Source organism: Oncorhynchus gorbuscha, linkage group LG11 (assembly GCF_021184085.1).
Source record: "Oncorhynchus gorbuscha isolate QuinsamMale2020 ecotype Even-year linkage group LG11, OgorEven_v1.0, whole genome shotgun sequence".
Classification (NCBI taxonomy): domain Eukaryota; kingdom Metazoa; phylum Chordata; class Actinopteri; order Salmoniformes; family Salmonidae; genus Oncorhynchus; species Oncorhynchus gorbuscha.
The window spans coordinates 72,375,594-72,392,796 of NC_060183.1; the positions used below are offsets into that span (position 1 = coordinate 72,375,594).

At 42.9% G+C, this 17,203-nt stretch overlaps 1 protein-coding gene across 3 annotated transcripts in view; it reads left to right on the forward strand.

Moving 5' to 3' along the window:
• Window positions 1-600: 600 nt before the first annotated feature.
• Window positions 601-17,203, forward strand: part of slc25a25b (solute carrier family 25 member 25b) — a 55,793-nt gene continuing 39,190 nt past the window's right edge. For 2 of the 3 annotated variants that reach the window (XM_046290380.1, XM_046290381.1), the window contains exons 1-2: window positions 601-786; window positions 1,255-1,541. In XM_046290380.1, the coding sequence (XP_046146336.1) occupies window positions 627-786; window positions 1,255-1,541 (447 nt within the window). In that variant the 5' untranslated portion in view covers window positions 601-626. Of the gene's footprint in view, window positions 1,542-17,203 lie in introns of all 3 variants that reach the window. The other variant, XM_046290382.1, reaches the window with a different exon arrangement.

The window sequence follows — 17,203 nt, forward strand, 5'->3', positions numbered from 1 at the left end:
CTCTTTATGTAGTGTTGTCTCTCTTGTTGTGATGTGTGTTTTGTCCTATATTTATATTGTATTTATTTATTTATTGTAATCCCAGGCTCCCGTCCCCGCAGGAGGCCTTTTGCCTTTTGGTAGATCGTCATTGTAAATAAGAATTTGTTAAATTAAGGTTCAATCATTTTTAAATTTTTTAAAAAGCCAAGCACGAGCTAGTGAGATTCTATTGGCAAGTTCTAGCATTTATTTGCAAATTTCCATTAGGGAACTTGCTATGTGAAGTGCGCATGAACAATAACTAAATTCACCCTTGCAATAAACAACACCATTTTTAGAAAGTCTACAAAATACAGTCCACTTTGTTTCTTACAAATTCTAGTTTTAGAAACAGAAAACAGTATGGAGATCAAATGTTCCATCAATGAGAAAATTAGCAGAATGTCTGCCAAAATCCATTGCGCTCCATCTTTTCCCATTTCTGGCCACTGGGCTTCCTCTCATCACCATATTTGGTAGTGAGCAGAAACAGCAACCGAATGCGTCACATTTATACATCCGGTGAAATATCTGGCTCATAGCTGGTTCTTTCTGTGATTCCATTGGTCAAGTGGTAACTCACCACCAACTCGGGGAACCGGGCCATGCAAAAGGAACTGGCCCAATTTGTGGCAGGAACAGCCCTCTTACTATACCGGTTTATTATGTGTCATCACTATCAAACCGACCGCCAATTCAAACGGGAGGATTTCGCCGGCGCCTTAGTCAAGACAGGAAAGTGGACCTCTTCACGACCAGTAGAAGGTATCTCTGAAGTAATTTTCGTGGAACTGAAACTTGTCTAACGTTACATTCCAATCCGCGTGCGGCTCAGCATCCACCTCATTTCTCAGCTGTAGCTAACGTTAGCTGGCTAATATGCCAGTTGCTAGTAAACCAAACAGAGTTAGCAGGTAATAAGTCAACCGTTTTGGACTAAACAGGCATAACAGTGAAATAAGAAAGTTACATTGCAAAGTCTACAACATTTGACTGTTTTGTCTGTAGTTACTACTTTAGCAATCCTTAACAATGTGGGGTTATAACGCACGTGACATGGTGGCGAAAATAGACGGCTAGCAAAGCTACCACACGTCACCTTAAATTTCGATATTGTAAAATCTCGTCATTGATTGTAGTAGTTTGACATTATTGGTTCCATCCATATGATGCACCAGCAAGGGACTTTTGTGTCACCCTTACTCAGCGGGGTCTTTTGTCAATGCCGAACAGAGGATGCTTCTGCCCCGGGTGGAGGGGTCGGGGGCGCATCCTCATCATCTGTCACATCCTCACCTCTAACTCGGGAGCGTCCGTTGTCAGTAGAAATCACAGGTTCCTGTGATGACTCCTGTGAGCCATCATACCCATGCGAACTTTGTGGTGGACCCGAGCAGGACCATAGACTAAAAGTGCTGTTTCAAGTCTTGGACGTGAATGGTGATGGGGGCATCTGCGTCAACGACCTGTCCATTGGGCTCAAGAAACTGGGGGTTCATCGCACTGAGCTCGAGCTTATGGTAAGTGTGAGGGTTCATATCTCGATATAGAGTAAATCAATGACTTATTGTGATGTAGTAGGTGAGAAGCAGTGAGTTCAAGCAAGCTATTTAGCACTGTGACAGGATAAACAGTTTATGTTGACTCCCCTGGTTAAGTGGTTTAAAAAAAAAACATTTGAGTTGGTGTGAAATATGAGTTTTCTAGCCCATATAGTCCTATAACAGATGTCTTTGATTTAATATTCGTGTCTAATATGGAATGTTGTGAATTTTCCATTTCTGTAGGTTCCCACTCCGTTGTTCTTATACAGTGCATGTCCCTTAAAGATGCAGTCTGGGATCTTGAGCGCTTACAAATTTGTAAAATGTTATGCAAATTTCAGGACTTGGATGATAGTACACATTTGGGCACAATTTTCAAGGACCCATTTTGGCTTGTGAGCACTACTTTCAAATCTACTAGCTGAAATTATGCAAAAACTCTGGAGCATCACTTCCATGAGACTGTGGTTCTAGGCAGTTGCAAAGAAAAAGCCATATCTCAGACTGGCCAATAAAAAGAAAATATTAAGATGGGCAAAAGAACACAGACACTGGACAGAGGAACTCTGCCTAGAAGGCCAGCATCCTGGAGTCGCCTCTTCACTGTTGACGTTAAGACTGGTGTTTTGTGGGCACTATTAAATTAAACTGCCAATTCAGGACTTGTGAGGCATTTTGTTTCTCAAACTAGATACACCAATGTACTTGAGCTTGTAATTGAACCCACAAATGCTGATGCTCCAGATACTCAACTAGTCTAAAGAAGGACAGTTTTATTGCTTCTTTAATCAGAACAACAGTTTTCAGCTGTGCTAACATAATTGTAAAAGGGTTTTCTAATGATCAATTAGCCTTTTAAAATTATAAACTTGGATAAGCTAACACAACGTGCCATTGGAACACAGGAGTAATGGTTGCTGATAATGGGTCTCTGTACGCCTATGTAGATATTCCATAAAAAACGGCCTTTTCCAGCTACAATAGTCATTTACAACATTAACAGAAATACAGTGTAGATATTGATTCATTCGATGTTATTTTAATTGACCAAAAATGTGCTTTTCTTTCAAAAATAAGGACATTTTCTAAGTGACCCCAAACTTTTGAACGGTAGTGTACATAAAACTAAAGAGGGGCTGAGGAGGAGTAGGTTATAGCAAGGATCACCAACCGGTCGATCGCGATCGATCACCAAACGTTTATGTAGAAAAGCTCCTATTTTTTACGCTCCTCTTTTCTCTTTATTTTTCTTGCTCTGTTGGCCGTCAGTGGACTTGATTCAGAAGCCCTGCGCGCCGGGTAGGCAGTGTTCCCCTTTTGAACCATTTCATTTGTCTGAAGGGACACATTCCGCCAAGCCGGCAAACCAGGACCGCTGTGGCCTAATCAAGTGCGCCTACAGCGCTGGCCAATCGGATAGCTCAAATCACTGTGCCTACAGCTTCCACGACCCCAGAGCAAATTTTCATACTAGCCTTCGTGAGATTTCATAACTTTTAAACCATGACCGGAAAGACTGTCAAAGAATACAGCGAAGAGTTGCTGTTTTTGAGTGCGTTCATGTCTGTGTTTCTTCAGCTCTGTCAACCCTGTTTTTATTCAACACTTTTACAAAATCTAAAATGCTTTTCTTCCTACTTCCACTCGCGCTGTGATGAATGAGTAACAAAGTTTATTGATAGGTCTGCATTTTTATTATTAGCAGCTCGTAGTGTCTTTTAATATCAATACATATTTTACTTTCTCTGGTCATGGGAACAACATGAAGACTGTCCCCTCTCTCCGGTCAGACTCACCATAGGAAAGGGTAGAGCAGGGACCGTGAGAGGTGGACCCTCTGCTGCTCTCCCTCCCTCCGCAGCTACCATCAATCCAGTAAAATAAAAAAGCAAATGATTTAAATTTATGCTCAGCTGTGCCTCTCAAGTGATACAACAACTGATCTATTTCGTTATCAAAGCTCAAGTTTAATATATAATATGGGCGAGAAGAACAATATTGGCAGGCCGAGCATAGCCAATATGCTGTGCTTGTGTATTAAGCCTACTGCACAAACCTAATTCATACAGAACTGTTTTTATTAGGTTAATGTTGCATAGGCTTACATTTTGTTTAAAGTCATGGGGGAGAAACAAATCTTAGTGGCAGGTCTCGGCTAGCTTTTTGACTGTGAAAGTGATCTTGACTCAAAGGTTGGTGACCACTGGACTATAGCTTAAAGAGATGGCGCTTCCTATTTGTATGTTTCTACATCAGGGGTGAGCAATAATTTTGTCTTGAGGGCCACTTCGGGATTTCAAAATTCAGACCGATTTTGTTTGGCAAACGCAAATTGTGGGCCAGAAAAATGTATTATAAAAAATAAAAAAAGACATGTAGGTCCATAATAATGTCTGCATACTTTCTATCAGATGTTCAAGAGTTACCTGGAGTGTTTTTACTTCTTTTTTTTAACCCAAAATAATAATTTCCCAAAAACCTTCCGAGGGCCAGATTGAATGGGCTCATACAGTGCAAAGTATTCAGCCTCCTTTCCATTTTCCACATTTTGTCACGTTAGCCTTATTCTAAAATGGATAACATTCATGTTTTCCTCATCAATTTGTAAGTCGCTCTGGATAAGAGCGTCTGCTAAATGACTTAAATGTAAATGTAAATCAATCTAAACACAATACCCCATAATAACAAAGTGACACAGGTTTTAAACTGTTGCAAATTTATAATAGAAAAAAACAGATGCCTTATTTACATATGTATTCAGACCCTTTGCTATGAGACTCAAAAATGAGGTGCATCCTGTTTTCATTGATCATCCTTGATGTTTCTACAACTTGATTAGAGTCCACCTGTGGTAAATTCAGTTGATTGAACATGATATACCTTTCCAAACACCTGTCTATATAATGTCCAACAGTTGACAGTGCATGTCAGAGTAAAAACCAAGCCACAAGGTTAAAATAATTGTCCATATAGCTCCCAGACAGGATTGTGTCAAGAAAGATCTGGGGAAGGGTACCAACACATTTCTGTTGCATTAAAGATTCCCAAGAGCACAGTGGCCTCCATCATTCTTAAATGGAAGAAGTTAGGAATCACTAAGACTCTTCCTAGAACTGGCAGCCTGACCAAACTGAGCAATCGGTGGAGAAGGGCCTTGGTCAGAGAGGTGGCCAAGAATCCGATGGTCACTCTGGCAGAGCTCCAGAGTTCCTTTGTAAAGGTGGGAGAACCTTCCAGAAGGACAACCATCTCTGCAGCACTCCAACAATCAGGCTTTTATGTTAGTGGCCAGACGGAAGCCACTCATTAGTAAAAGGCACATGACAGTCCGCTTGGATTTTACCAAAAGGCAGCTAAAGGACTCTGACCATGAGAAGCAAGATTCTCTGGTCTGATGAAACCAAGATTGAACTTTTTGGCCTGAATGCCAAGCATCACGTCTGGAGGAAACCTGGCACCATCCCTAAGGTGAAGCATGGTGTGGGGATGTTTTTCAGTGGCAGGGACTGGGAGACTTCAGGATCGAGGGAAAGATGAATGGAGCAAAGTACAGCAAGATCCTTGATGAACACCTGCTCCAGAGCGCTCCGGACCTCAGACTGGGGTCAAAGGTTCATCTTCCAACAGGACAACAACCCTAAGCACACAGCCAAGACAACGCAGGAGTGGCTTTGGGACAAGTCTCTGAATGTCCTTGAGTGACCCAGCCAGAGCCCAGCTGTGCAGCGACACTCCCCATCCAACCTGACAAAGCTTGAGAGGATCTGCAGAGAAGAACGGTAAAAACTCTCCAAATACAGGTGCACCAAGCTTGTAGCGTCATACCCAAGATGACTTGAGGCTGTAATCGCTGCCAAAGGTTATTTAACAAAATACTGATTAAAGGGTCTGAATACTTATACAAACTGAAATATCACATTTAGATATCTTATACATTTGCAAAAATGTTCATCTGTTTTTTTGTTTGTCATGGGGTAGATTAATTAGGGGGGGGGCTATTTAATCAATTTTAGAATAAGGCTTAAACATAACAACAAAATATGGAGAAAGTCAAGGGGTCTGAATACTTTTCGAATGCACTGTTGCCCACCCCTTTAATTATTGCTCTACATATTTTCGCAGAGGGCCTCTAATGCAAAAATGAAGGGCAACAACAACTTTTCTCAAGTAAATAAAATAATTTAAGCCAAAAATGCTGGCAGGGGCAACAAAGGAAAGGGGGAGGCTATCCCACCAAAGTGATATGAGGAGAAACACGTTTTTGAATAAGAGGTCAGATGGAAATGTGAGGTCACTTATGGACACGTGAGCTCCCTTTGTCCAAATGCCTTACAAAGCAAAGATATTTGAGACCACCACAGGAAACCAGTAAATTTAGGTCAAATCCCAGACTAAGGCAGGGCTCAGGAATTAGGTAATGCCAAGCAACATTTCATTTACTTAGCAGATGGTCTATCTGTCATCTGTCAAATACAGGATAATTTCTGACTTTTATGACAAATTATCAGGTCAATAACAGCTCACGAGTTTACATTACTAAATACCTTTTTTTGTAAACATAATTCCTTTCCCTAAATTACATAACCCAATTAATTTAGTTAGGTCTAATATGTAGTCCTGTATGGCTCAGTTGGTAGAGCATGGCGCTTGCACCGTCAGGGTTGAGGGTTTGATTCCTGGGGCCACCCATACTTAAAAAATAGTGTATGCACACATGACTGTAAGTCACTTTGGATAAAGGTGTCTGCTAAATGTCATATTTATACTAAACATAAATGTAAAGTGTTGGTTTCATGAGCTGAAATAAAAGATCACAGAAATGTTCCATACTCTCATTTTCTGCACACATTTGTTTATATCCCTGTTAGTGAGCATTTCTTCTTTGCCAATATAATCCATCCACCTGACAGGTCTGGCATAGCTGATTAAACAGCATGATCATTACACAGATGCACCTTGTGCTGGGGACAAAAGGTCACTCTAAAATGTGCAGTTGTGTCACATAACACAATGCCACAGATGTGTCAAGTTTTGAGGGAGTGTTCAATTGGCATGCTGACTAAAGGAATGTCCACCAAAGCTGTTGCCAGATAATTTTATGTTAATTTCTCTATCATACACCGCCTCTGTCATCTTAGAGAATTTGGCAGTACGTCCAACTGGCCTCACAACCACAGACCACGTGTAAGCATGCCAGTCCAGGACCTCCAAATCCGGCTTCTTTATCTGTGGGATCATCAGAGACCAGCCACCTGGACAGCTGATAAAACTGAGTAATTTCTGTCTGTAATAAAGCCCTTTTGTGGGGAGAAACTCATTCTAATTGACTGTGCCTGGCTCCCCAGTGGGTGGGCTTATGCCCTCCCAGGCCTACCCATGACTGCACCCTGTCCAGTCGTTAAATCCATAGATTAGGGCCTAATTCATTTATTTCTATTGACTGATTTCCTTATATGAACTGTAACTCGGTTTAAAAGTTATTCCGTTTTATATTTTGGTTCAGTGTGTATATATATATATATATATATAATAGCTTATGCTATATTTCATGGAGGCTACTGTGCACTGTTTGTTAGACCTGCCCTACTGTGTTTTGTATTGTATGGGTGAAGTAGTTGATATTGGCGATATAATCCTGGGTTCCTGGTGGTTTTGAGCATTTGCCAGACTGATTCGGCACATGAAGGCTTACAATTTTCTAGTACTTTCCCCCATTGTTCAGAGAGCAGTGGCAGAACAACCACTTGGATTTGCTTGCCCACTCTATTGGCTGCAGATAGACAAAGGTCATGGGGGCATATTTTTAACACTGCGCTCAGTTTGCTGCCTGTGACATCCACTATCTATGATCTTGTCGCACTTTCACATTGAAAAGAAGCAAAGTCATGCTCTTTTTGTTCCTCTTCAAAATGGAGCCCAATAACTTTTTTTCAGTTCCTGACCATCTTCTGAAACATTTGGTTTAATATTAGCCTTGGTAAACCTGCATTTGTTGACCCAAGGTTAACCACGTCCTTGGCCTCTTTTCGATAAAACTGTTTTGAATATGGATTTGCTTTTGAACAAAAATATTTATTTGCTCTGCAATCTGTTTTGGTGGTTTGGCTGTCTAGTCAGGTCGTGATTCATATTTCAAATCAAATTTTATTAGTCACATGCACCGAATACAACAGGTAGTAGACCTTACAGTGAAATGCTTACTTACAAGCCCCTATCCAACAACGCAATAAAAAAAAAAAAAAAACGGATATGAATAAGAAGAAAAAAGTAACAAGTTATTAAAGAGCAGCAGTAAATAACAATTGCGAGACTATATACAGGGGTGTACCAGTACAGAGTCAATGTGCAGGGGCACTGGTTAATTGAGGTAATATGTAGGTAGAGTTCTTAAAGTGACAAAGCATAGATGATAACAACAGAGAGTAGCAGCGGTGTAAAAGAGAGAGGGGGGGCAATGCAAATAGTCTGGGTAGCCATTTTGATTAGATGTTCAGGAGTCTCATGGCTAGGGGATAGAAGCTGTTTAGAAGCCTCTTGGACCTAAAATTGGTGCTCTGTTACCGTTTGCCATGCGGTAGCTGAGAGAACAGTCTGACTAAGGTGGCTGGAATCTTTGACCATTTTTAGGGCCTTTGTCTGACACCGCCTGATATAGAGGTCCTGGATGGCAGGAAGATTGCCTCAGTGATGTACAGGGCCGTTCGCACTACCCTCTGTAGTGCCTTGCGGTCGGAGTCCGAGCAGTTGCTATACCAGGCGGTGATGCAACCAGTGCTCTAGATGGTACAGCTTTAGAACCTTTTGAGGATCTAAGGACCCATGCCAAATATTTTCAGTCTCCTGAGGGGGAATAGGTTTTGCCGTGCCAGTCTTCACGACTGTCTTGGTGTGCTTGAACCATGTTAGTTTATTGGTGATATTGACATCAAGGAACTTGAAGCTCTCAACCTGCTCCACTGCAGCCCCATCGATGAGAATGGGGGCGTGCTCGGTTCTCTTTTTCCTATTGTCCATAATCATATCCTTTGTCTTGATCATGTTGAGGTTGTTGTCCTGGTACCACACGGCCAGGTCTCTGACCTCCTCCCTACAGGCTGTCTTGTCCGTGATCATGCCTACCACTGTTGTCATCGGCAAACTTAATGATGGTGTTTGTTGGAAGCGTGCCTGGCTGTGCAGCCATGAGTGAACAGGGAGTACAGGAGGGGACTGAGCACGTACCCTTGAGTGGCCCCCGTGTTGAGGTTGTGTTGTTACCTACCCCAGGGTCCTTAGCTTGTTGATGATCTTTGAGGGCACTATGGTGTTGAACGCTGTGCTGTAGGCAATGAATGGAATTCTCACATAGGTGTTCCTTTTGTCCAGGTGGGAAAGGGGAATGAGGTGTGCAATAGAATGCATCGTCTGTGGATCTGTTGGGGCGGTATGCAAATTGGAGTGGGTCTAGGGTTTCTGGGATGATGGTGTTGGTGTGAGCCATGACCCGCCTTTCAAAGCACTTCATGGCTACAGACAGGTCTGTAGTCATTTAGGCAGGTTGCCTTAGTGTTCTTGGGCACAGGCACGATGGTGGTCTGCTTAAAACATGTTGGTATTACAGACTCAGACAGGGAGAGGTTGAAAATGTCAGTGAAGACACTTGCCAGTTGGTCAATGCATGCTCTCAGTACACGTCCTGGTAATCAGTCTGGCCCAGCGGCCTTGTGAATGTTGACCTGTTTACCTCTTAAGGTTACCCCTTACTGTTTCGAACATTCTGTTAAAAATCGCGCAACATTTCAGCGTCCTGCTACTCATGCCAGGAATATAGTATATGCATATGATTAGTATGTGTGGATAGAAAACACTGACGTTTCTAAAACTGGTTAAATCACGGCTGTGACTATAACAGAGCGTGTGTTTCATCGAAAAGCGCAAGAAAAACTGATCACCGAAAACTGGGAAAAATATCCATGCGCCACTTGCATGTATTGTCTATGGGAAAGCAAATTACATGGGGCTGAGATTGCAAAGTCCTACACCGTCCACACGAAATCGCCAGTCTTGTCAATTGCCTGGGCTTTGTTTCTTGGTCAAACGAGTAAGAGAGCCCATTCCTTCCGGTCTCCGACAGGATGTTTTGGAGGATAAATTTCCGACCATGATTTGAAGACGTGGAGCTATCGAACAGACATCGCCCCATGATCAATTTGATAGATAATTAACGTTTACTAATACCTAAAGTTGGATTACAAAAGTATTTCGAAGTGTTTTCCTGGATCACACACTTTTCATAGATCGATATTTAGGGTATATATGGACCGATTTAAATCGGAAAAAAGACCCAATAGTGATGTTTATGGGACATCTAGGAGTGCCAAAAAAGAAGCTTGTCAAAGGTAAAGAATGTTTTTTATATTTTATTTCTGCATTTTGTGTAGCCCCGGCTATGCTAATTATTTTGTTTACATCCCCTTCAGGTATTTCGGGGTGTTGCATGCTATCAGATAATAGCTTCTCATGCTTTCGCCAAAAAGCATTTTAAATATCTGACTTGTTGGCCGGATTCACAACGAGTGTAGCTTTAATTCAGTACCCTGCATTTGTGTTTTAATGAACGTTTGAGTTTTAACGAGTGCTATTAGCATTTAGCGTAGCGCATTTGCATTTGCATTTCCAGATGGCTAGATGGGGCGCCTGCGTGTCGGGTGGGCTTAAGAGGTTAAAGGTCTTACTTACATCGGCTGCGGAGAGCATGATCACACAGTCTTCTGGAACAGCTGGTGCTCTCATGCATGTTTCAGTGTTATTTTCCTCAAAGCGAGCATAGAAGTAGTTTAGGCAGGCTTGTGTTACTGGGCAGCTCTCGGCTGTGCTTCCCTTTTGTAGTCTATAATGGTTTGCAAGCCCTGCCACATCCGACGAGTGTCAGAGCCGGTGTAGTATGTTTCGATCTTAGTCCTGTATTGATGCTTTGCCTGTTTAATGTTCAATTACAACAATACTGAATGAACACTTTTAACTTAATATAATACATAAATAAAATCAATTTAACCTCAAATAAATAATGAAACATGTTCAATTTGGTTTAAATAATGCAAAAACAAAGTGTTGAAAAAAGTCAAAGTGCAATATGTGCTATGTAAGAAAGCTAACGTTTAAGTTCCTTGCTCAGAACATGAGAACATATGAAAGCTGGTGGTTCCTTTTAACATGAGTCTTCAATATTCCCAGGTAAGAAGTTTTAGGTTGGTTGTTATAGGAATTATAGGACTATTTCTCTCTATACGATTTGTATTTCTATTGGATGTTCTTATAGGCACTTTAGTATTGCCAGTGTAACAGTATAGATTCTGTCCCTCTCCTTGCCCCTACCTGGGCTCGAACAAGGAACACATCGACAGCAGCCACCCTGGAAGCATCGTTACCCATCGCTCCACAAAAGCCGCAGCCCTTGCAGAGCAAGGGGAACAACTACTCCAAGTCCCAGAGCGAGTGACGTCACCGATTTGAAACGTTATTAGCGCACACCCTGCTAACTAGCTAGCCATTTCACATCGGTTACACCAGCCTAATCTCGGGAGTCGAAAGGCTTGAAGTCATAAACAGCTCAATGCTTGAAGCATTGCGAAGAGCTGCTGGCAAACACACGAAAGTGCTGTTTGAATGAATGCGTACGACCCTGCTGCTGCCTACCATCGCTCAGTCAGACTGCTCTATCAAATATCAAATCATAGACTTAATTATAATATAACACACAAATTACGAGCCTTTGGTCATTAATAAGGTCGAATCCGGAAACTATCATTTCGAAAACAAAGCGTTTATTCTTTCAGTGAAATACGGAACCGTTCCGTATTTTATCTAACGGGTGGCATCCCTAAGTTAAATATTGCTGTTACGTTGTACAACCTTCAATGTTATGTCATAATTATGTAAAATTCTGGCAAATTAGTTCACAACGAGCCAGGCGGCCCAAACTGTTGCATATAGCCTGACTCTGCGTGGAATGAATGCAAGAGAAGTGACACAATTTCACCTGGTTAATATTGTTTGCTAACCTGGATTTCTTTTAGCTAAATATGCAGGTTTAAAAATATATACTTCTATGTATTAATTTTAAGGAAGGCATTGATGTTTATGGTTAGGTACATGTTGGAGCAATGACGGTCCTTTTTCACAAATGCCACCCCATCGATTATATGCAATGCAGGACACGCTAGATAAACTAGTAATATCATCAACCATGTGTAGTTAACTAGTGATTATGATTGATTGATTTTTTTATAAGATAAGTTTAATGCTAGCTAGCAACTTACCGTGGCTTCTTACTGCATTCGTGTAACAGGCTCCTTGTGGAGTGAAATGTAAGGCAGGTGGTTAGAGCGTTGGACTAGTTAACCGTAAGGTTGCAAGATTGAATCCCCGAGCTGACAAGGTAAAAATCTGTCATTCTGCCCCTGAACAAGGCAGTTAACCCACCGTTTCTAGGCCGTCATTGAAAATAAGAATGTGTTCTTAAATTCTTAACTGACTTGCCTAGTTAAATAAAGGTTAAAAAATTATTCTTTTTTAAAAATCTGCCAAATCGTTGTCCAAAAATACCAATTTCCGATTGTTATAAACTTGAAATTGGCCCTAATTAATCGGCCATTCTGATTAACCTCTCTGGGAAAATGCAGGGTGCCAAATTCAAATAAATTACTATGAAAATCAAACTTTCATTAAATTACATATGCAAGATAGCAAATTAAAGCTGTACTTGTTGTGAATCCAGCCAACATGTCAGATTTCAGAAAGGCTTTTCGGTGAAAGCAAACAGGCTATTATCTGAGGATAGCACCATAGTAAACAAAGTGAGGAACCATATTTCAACCCTGCAGGCGCGCGACAAAACGCAGAAATAAAAATATAATTAATGTCTTCCCTTTGACGAGCTTCTTTTGTTGGCATGCCAATATGTCCCATAAACATCACACATGGTCATTTTGTTCGATTAATTCCGTCGATATATATCCAAAATGTCCATTTATTTGGCGCGTTTGATCCAGAAAAACACCGGTTCCAACTTGCTCAATGTGACTACAAAATATCTCAAAAGTTGCCTGTAAACTTTGCCAAAACATTTCAAACTACTTTTATAATACAACTTTAGGTACACTGCTCAAAAAAATGAAGGGAACACTTAAACAACACAATGTAACTCCAAGTCGATCACACTTCTGTGAAATCAAACTGTCCACTTAGGAAGCAACACTGACAATAAATTTCACATGCTGTTGTGCAAATGGAATAGACAACGGTGGAAATAATTATAGGCAATTAGCAAGACACCCCCAATAAAGGAGTGGTTCTGCAGGTGGGGACCACAGACCACTTCTCAGTTCCTATGCTTCCTGGCTGATGTTTTGGTCACTTGAATGCTGGCGGTGCTTTCACTCTACTGGTAGCATGAGACGGAGTCTACAACCCACACAAGTGGCTCAGGTAGTGCAGCTCATCCAGGATGGCACATCAATGCGAGCTGTGGCAAGAAGGTTACTGTGTCTGTCAGCGTAGTGTCCAGAGCATGGAGGCGCTATCAGGAGACGTGGAGGGGGCCGTAGGAGGGCAACAACCCAGCAGCAGGACCGCTACCTCCGCCTTTATGCAAGGAGGAGCACTGCCCGAGCCCTGCAAAATGACCTCCAGCAGGCCACAAATGTGCATGTGTCTGCTCAAACGGTCAGAAATAGACTCCATGAGGGTGGTATGAGGGCCCGACGTCCACAGGTGGGGGTTGTGCTTACAGTCCAACACCGTGCAGGATGTTTGGCATTTGCCAGAGAACACCAAGATTGGCAAATTCGCCACTGGCGCCCTGTGCTCTTCACAGATGAAAGCAGGTTCACACTGAGCACATGTGACAGACGTGACAGTCTGGAGACGCCGTGGAGAACGTTCTGCTGCCTGCAACATCCTCCAGCATGACCGGTTTGGCGGTGGGTCAGTCATGGTGTGGGGTGGCATTTCTTTGGGGTGGCCGCACAGCCCTCCATATGCTCGCCAGAGGTAGCCTGACTGCCATTCGGTACTGAGATGAGATCCTCAGACCCCTTGTGAGACCATATGCTGGTGCAGTTGGCCCTGGGTTCCTCCTAATGCAAGACTATGCTAGACCTCATGTGGCTGGAGTGTGTGATCTCGCCATCACGGTTGACAACTCCATTGTGTCCTCCTCCCAGAGCGCTAAGAACCTTGGCGTGATCCTGGACAACACCCTGTCGTTCTCAACTAACATCAAGGCGTTGGCCCGTTCCTGTAGGTTCATGCTCTACAACATCCGCAGAGTACGACCCTGCCTCACACAGGAAGTGGCGCAGGTCCTAATCCAGGCACTTGTCATCTCCCGTCTGGATTACTGCAACTCGCTGTTGGCTGGGCTCCCTGCCTGTGCCATTAAACCCCTACAACCCGTCTGGTGTTCAACCTTCCCAAGTTCTCTCACGTCACCCCGCTCCTCCGCTCTCTCCACTGGCTTCCAGTTGAAGCCCGCATCCGCTACAAGACCATGGTGCTTGCCTACGGAGCTGTGAGGGGAACGGCACCTCAGTACCTCCAGGCTCTGATCAGGCCCTACACCCAAACAAGGGCACTGCGTTCATCCACCTCTGGCCTGCTCGCCTCCCTACCACTGAGGAAGTACAGTTCCCGCTCAGCCCAGTCAAAACTGTTCGCTGCTCTGGCCCCCCAATGGTGGAACAAACTTCCTCACGACGCCAGGACAGCGGAGTCAATCACCACCTTCCGGAGACACCTGAAACCCCACCTCTTTAAGGAATACCTAGGATAGGATAAGTAATCCTTCTCACCCCCCCCCCTTTAAGATTTAGATGCACTATTGTAAAGTGACTGTTCTACTGGATGTCATAAGGTGAATGCACCAATTTGTAAGTCGCTCTGGATAAGAGCGTCTGCTAAACGACTTAAATGTAAATGTAATGTAATGTGTCAGCAGTTCCTGAAAGAGGAAGGCATTGATGCTATGGACTGGCCCGCCCGTTCCCCAGACCTGAATCCTATTGAGCACATCTGGGCCATCATGTCTCGCTCCATCCACATCGTTGCACCACAGACTGTCCAGGAGTTGGCAGATGCTTTAGTCCAAGTCTGGGAGGAGATCCCTCAGGAGACCATCCGCCACCTCATCAGGAGCATGCCCAGGCGTTGTAGGGAGGTCATACAGGCACGTGGAGGCCACACACACTTCTGAGCCTCATTTTGACTTGTTTTAAGGACATTACATCAAAGTTGGATCAGCCTGGAGTGTGGTTTTCCACTTTAATTTTGAGTGTGATTCCAAATCCAATTTTTGTGTGATGATCTGGATGATCTGTGTTCAATACAGGAACAAAACGTACTGAAGCATGCTGTCTGGTCACGCGCCTCTATTTAACAGTACACTTCAAGTGACCCTCGTTCAAGATGGCCGTACCTCTTCATTACACAAAGGAATAACCTCAACCAATTTCTAAAGATTGTTGACATTCAGTGGAAGCGATAGGAACTGCAAGAAGGTCCCTTAGAAATCTGGATTCCCAATGAAAACCATTGAAAAGAGTGACCTAAAAAAAAATCTGGTTTGTCCTCGGGGTTTCGCCAGCTAAATAAGTTCTGTTATACTCACAGACATGATTCAAACAGTTTTAGAAACTTCAGTGTTTTCTATCCAAATCTACTAATAATATGCATATCTTATCTTCTGGGGATGAGTAGCAGGCATTTGATTTGGACGCGAAAATACTGCCCCTGTCACCGTACGTACTAGGTCGACCTCTAGTACGTACGGTCACTGAGGGGATGATGTCATCGATGCACTTATTGATGAAGCCAATGACTGATGTGGTGTACTCCTCGATGTCTTCTCAGGAATCCTGGAGCATATTCCAGTCTGTGCTAGCAAAACAGTCCTGTAGCTTAGCATCTGCTTCATCTGACCTCTTTTTTTATTGATCTAGTCTCTGGTGCTTCCTGCTTTAAGTTTTGCTTGTAAGGAGGATAGAATTATTGTCAGATTTGCAATTGGAGGGAGAGCTTTGTATGCGTGTCTGTGTGTGGAGTAAATGTGGTTCAGAGTTATTTTATTTATTCATTTATTGTTTTGTTTTTTTACCCTCTGGTTGCACATTTAACATGCTGATAGAAATTTGGTAAAACGGATTTACGTTTCCCTGCATTAAAGTCCCCAGCTACTAGGAGCGCAGCCTCTGGGTGAGCGTTTTGTTTACTTATGGCGGAACACAGCTCATTCAATGAGTGCCAGCCTCAGTCTGTGGTGGTATGTAAACAGCTACGAATACAGATAAACTCTCTAGGTAGATGGCGTGATCTACAGCTTATTATGAGATACTCTACCTCAGGCGTGCAATAGCTCGAGACGTCCTTAGATATCGTGCACCAGCTGTTATTTACAAACATAGTCCCCCGCCCCTTGTCTTACCAGACGCCGTTGTTCTATCCTGCCGGTACAGCGTATAACCAGCCAGCTGTATGTTGATGGTGTCGTCGTTCAGCCACGACTCCGTGAAGCATAAGATATTACAGTTTTGAATGTCCCGTTGGTAGTTTAATCTTCCGCGTAGGTCATTGATTTAATTCTCCAAAGATTTCACATTTGCTAGCAGAATGGAAGGAAGTGGGGGTTTATTTGATAGCCTACGAATTCTCAGAAGGCCGCCCGCCCGTTGGCCCCTTTTCCTCCACCTCCTCTAAACTCAAATCACGGGGATCTGGGCCTGTCTCCGAGAAAGCAGTATAACGTTAGCGTCGGGCTCATCAGACTCGTTAAAGGAAAACGTCAGCCTTCTTCTTTGGTGCCATTTGATCCTTTGCAAGGTAAATGATGTACAAATGCCTGCTGGGCAATTTGCAAATGTCATCATTCTGATATCCAGTGAGTTTTGGAAGAAAGGTAAAGCTCTAGTGCTTGTATGCGTTCTCTACAGTTTATTATCTTGACAATAACACAAAAAATTGTGCACAATAGCCGGTCATTACAAGCATGGACAATACAAATACTCCCTTCACTGCTGCAGAGTCTGAGACAAGTCCACGGTCCTATGCACTTTTCTTGTCCAATTAGCTGGGTAATTGTAATGTGTGTGTGTGTGGTGCCAGCTCAGCTTTTTTTTTTTTTTTTTTCGCGCTTCGCTGCTCTACTGTAAATGTAACTGGAGTGCCTCCGAAGGTCAAGCAAGGGGTTTGATCTCAAAATGGGTTTGAGAAAAGTTGTCTTTGATGCTTCTCATATACTGCATGTCCTTGTCCCTCCATTTACTGTACAATATGATGCATTTTACCTGCCATAAAATGATATAATATCTTCCTAAATCTCCCTTGGTCAAACTCCAATGAAAGGGAATGGGGGATACCTAGTCAGTTGTACAACTGAATGCATTCAAAGGAAATGTATAAGCATTATTGACCTAATGTGAAGTTAGGCTTATATGAAATGGCAAGACCCCATTGTTTTCCGTAGTAGGGTACATGGCCCTCTTTACAGCGTTACACTGTGTATCAAAGCAATTTAATTTCAGGTTCCCTTTCTGGCTCATGAGCGCCCCTAGAGGCAAACATGGAGGGCATCCTATTATATAGTGCATCTTTAATTGAATGGAGAA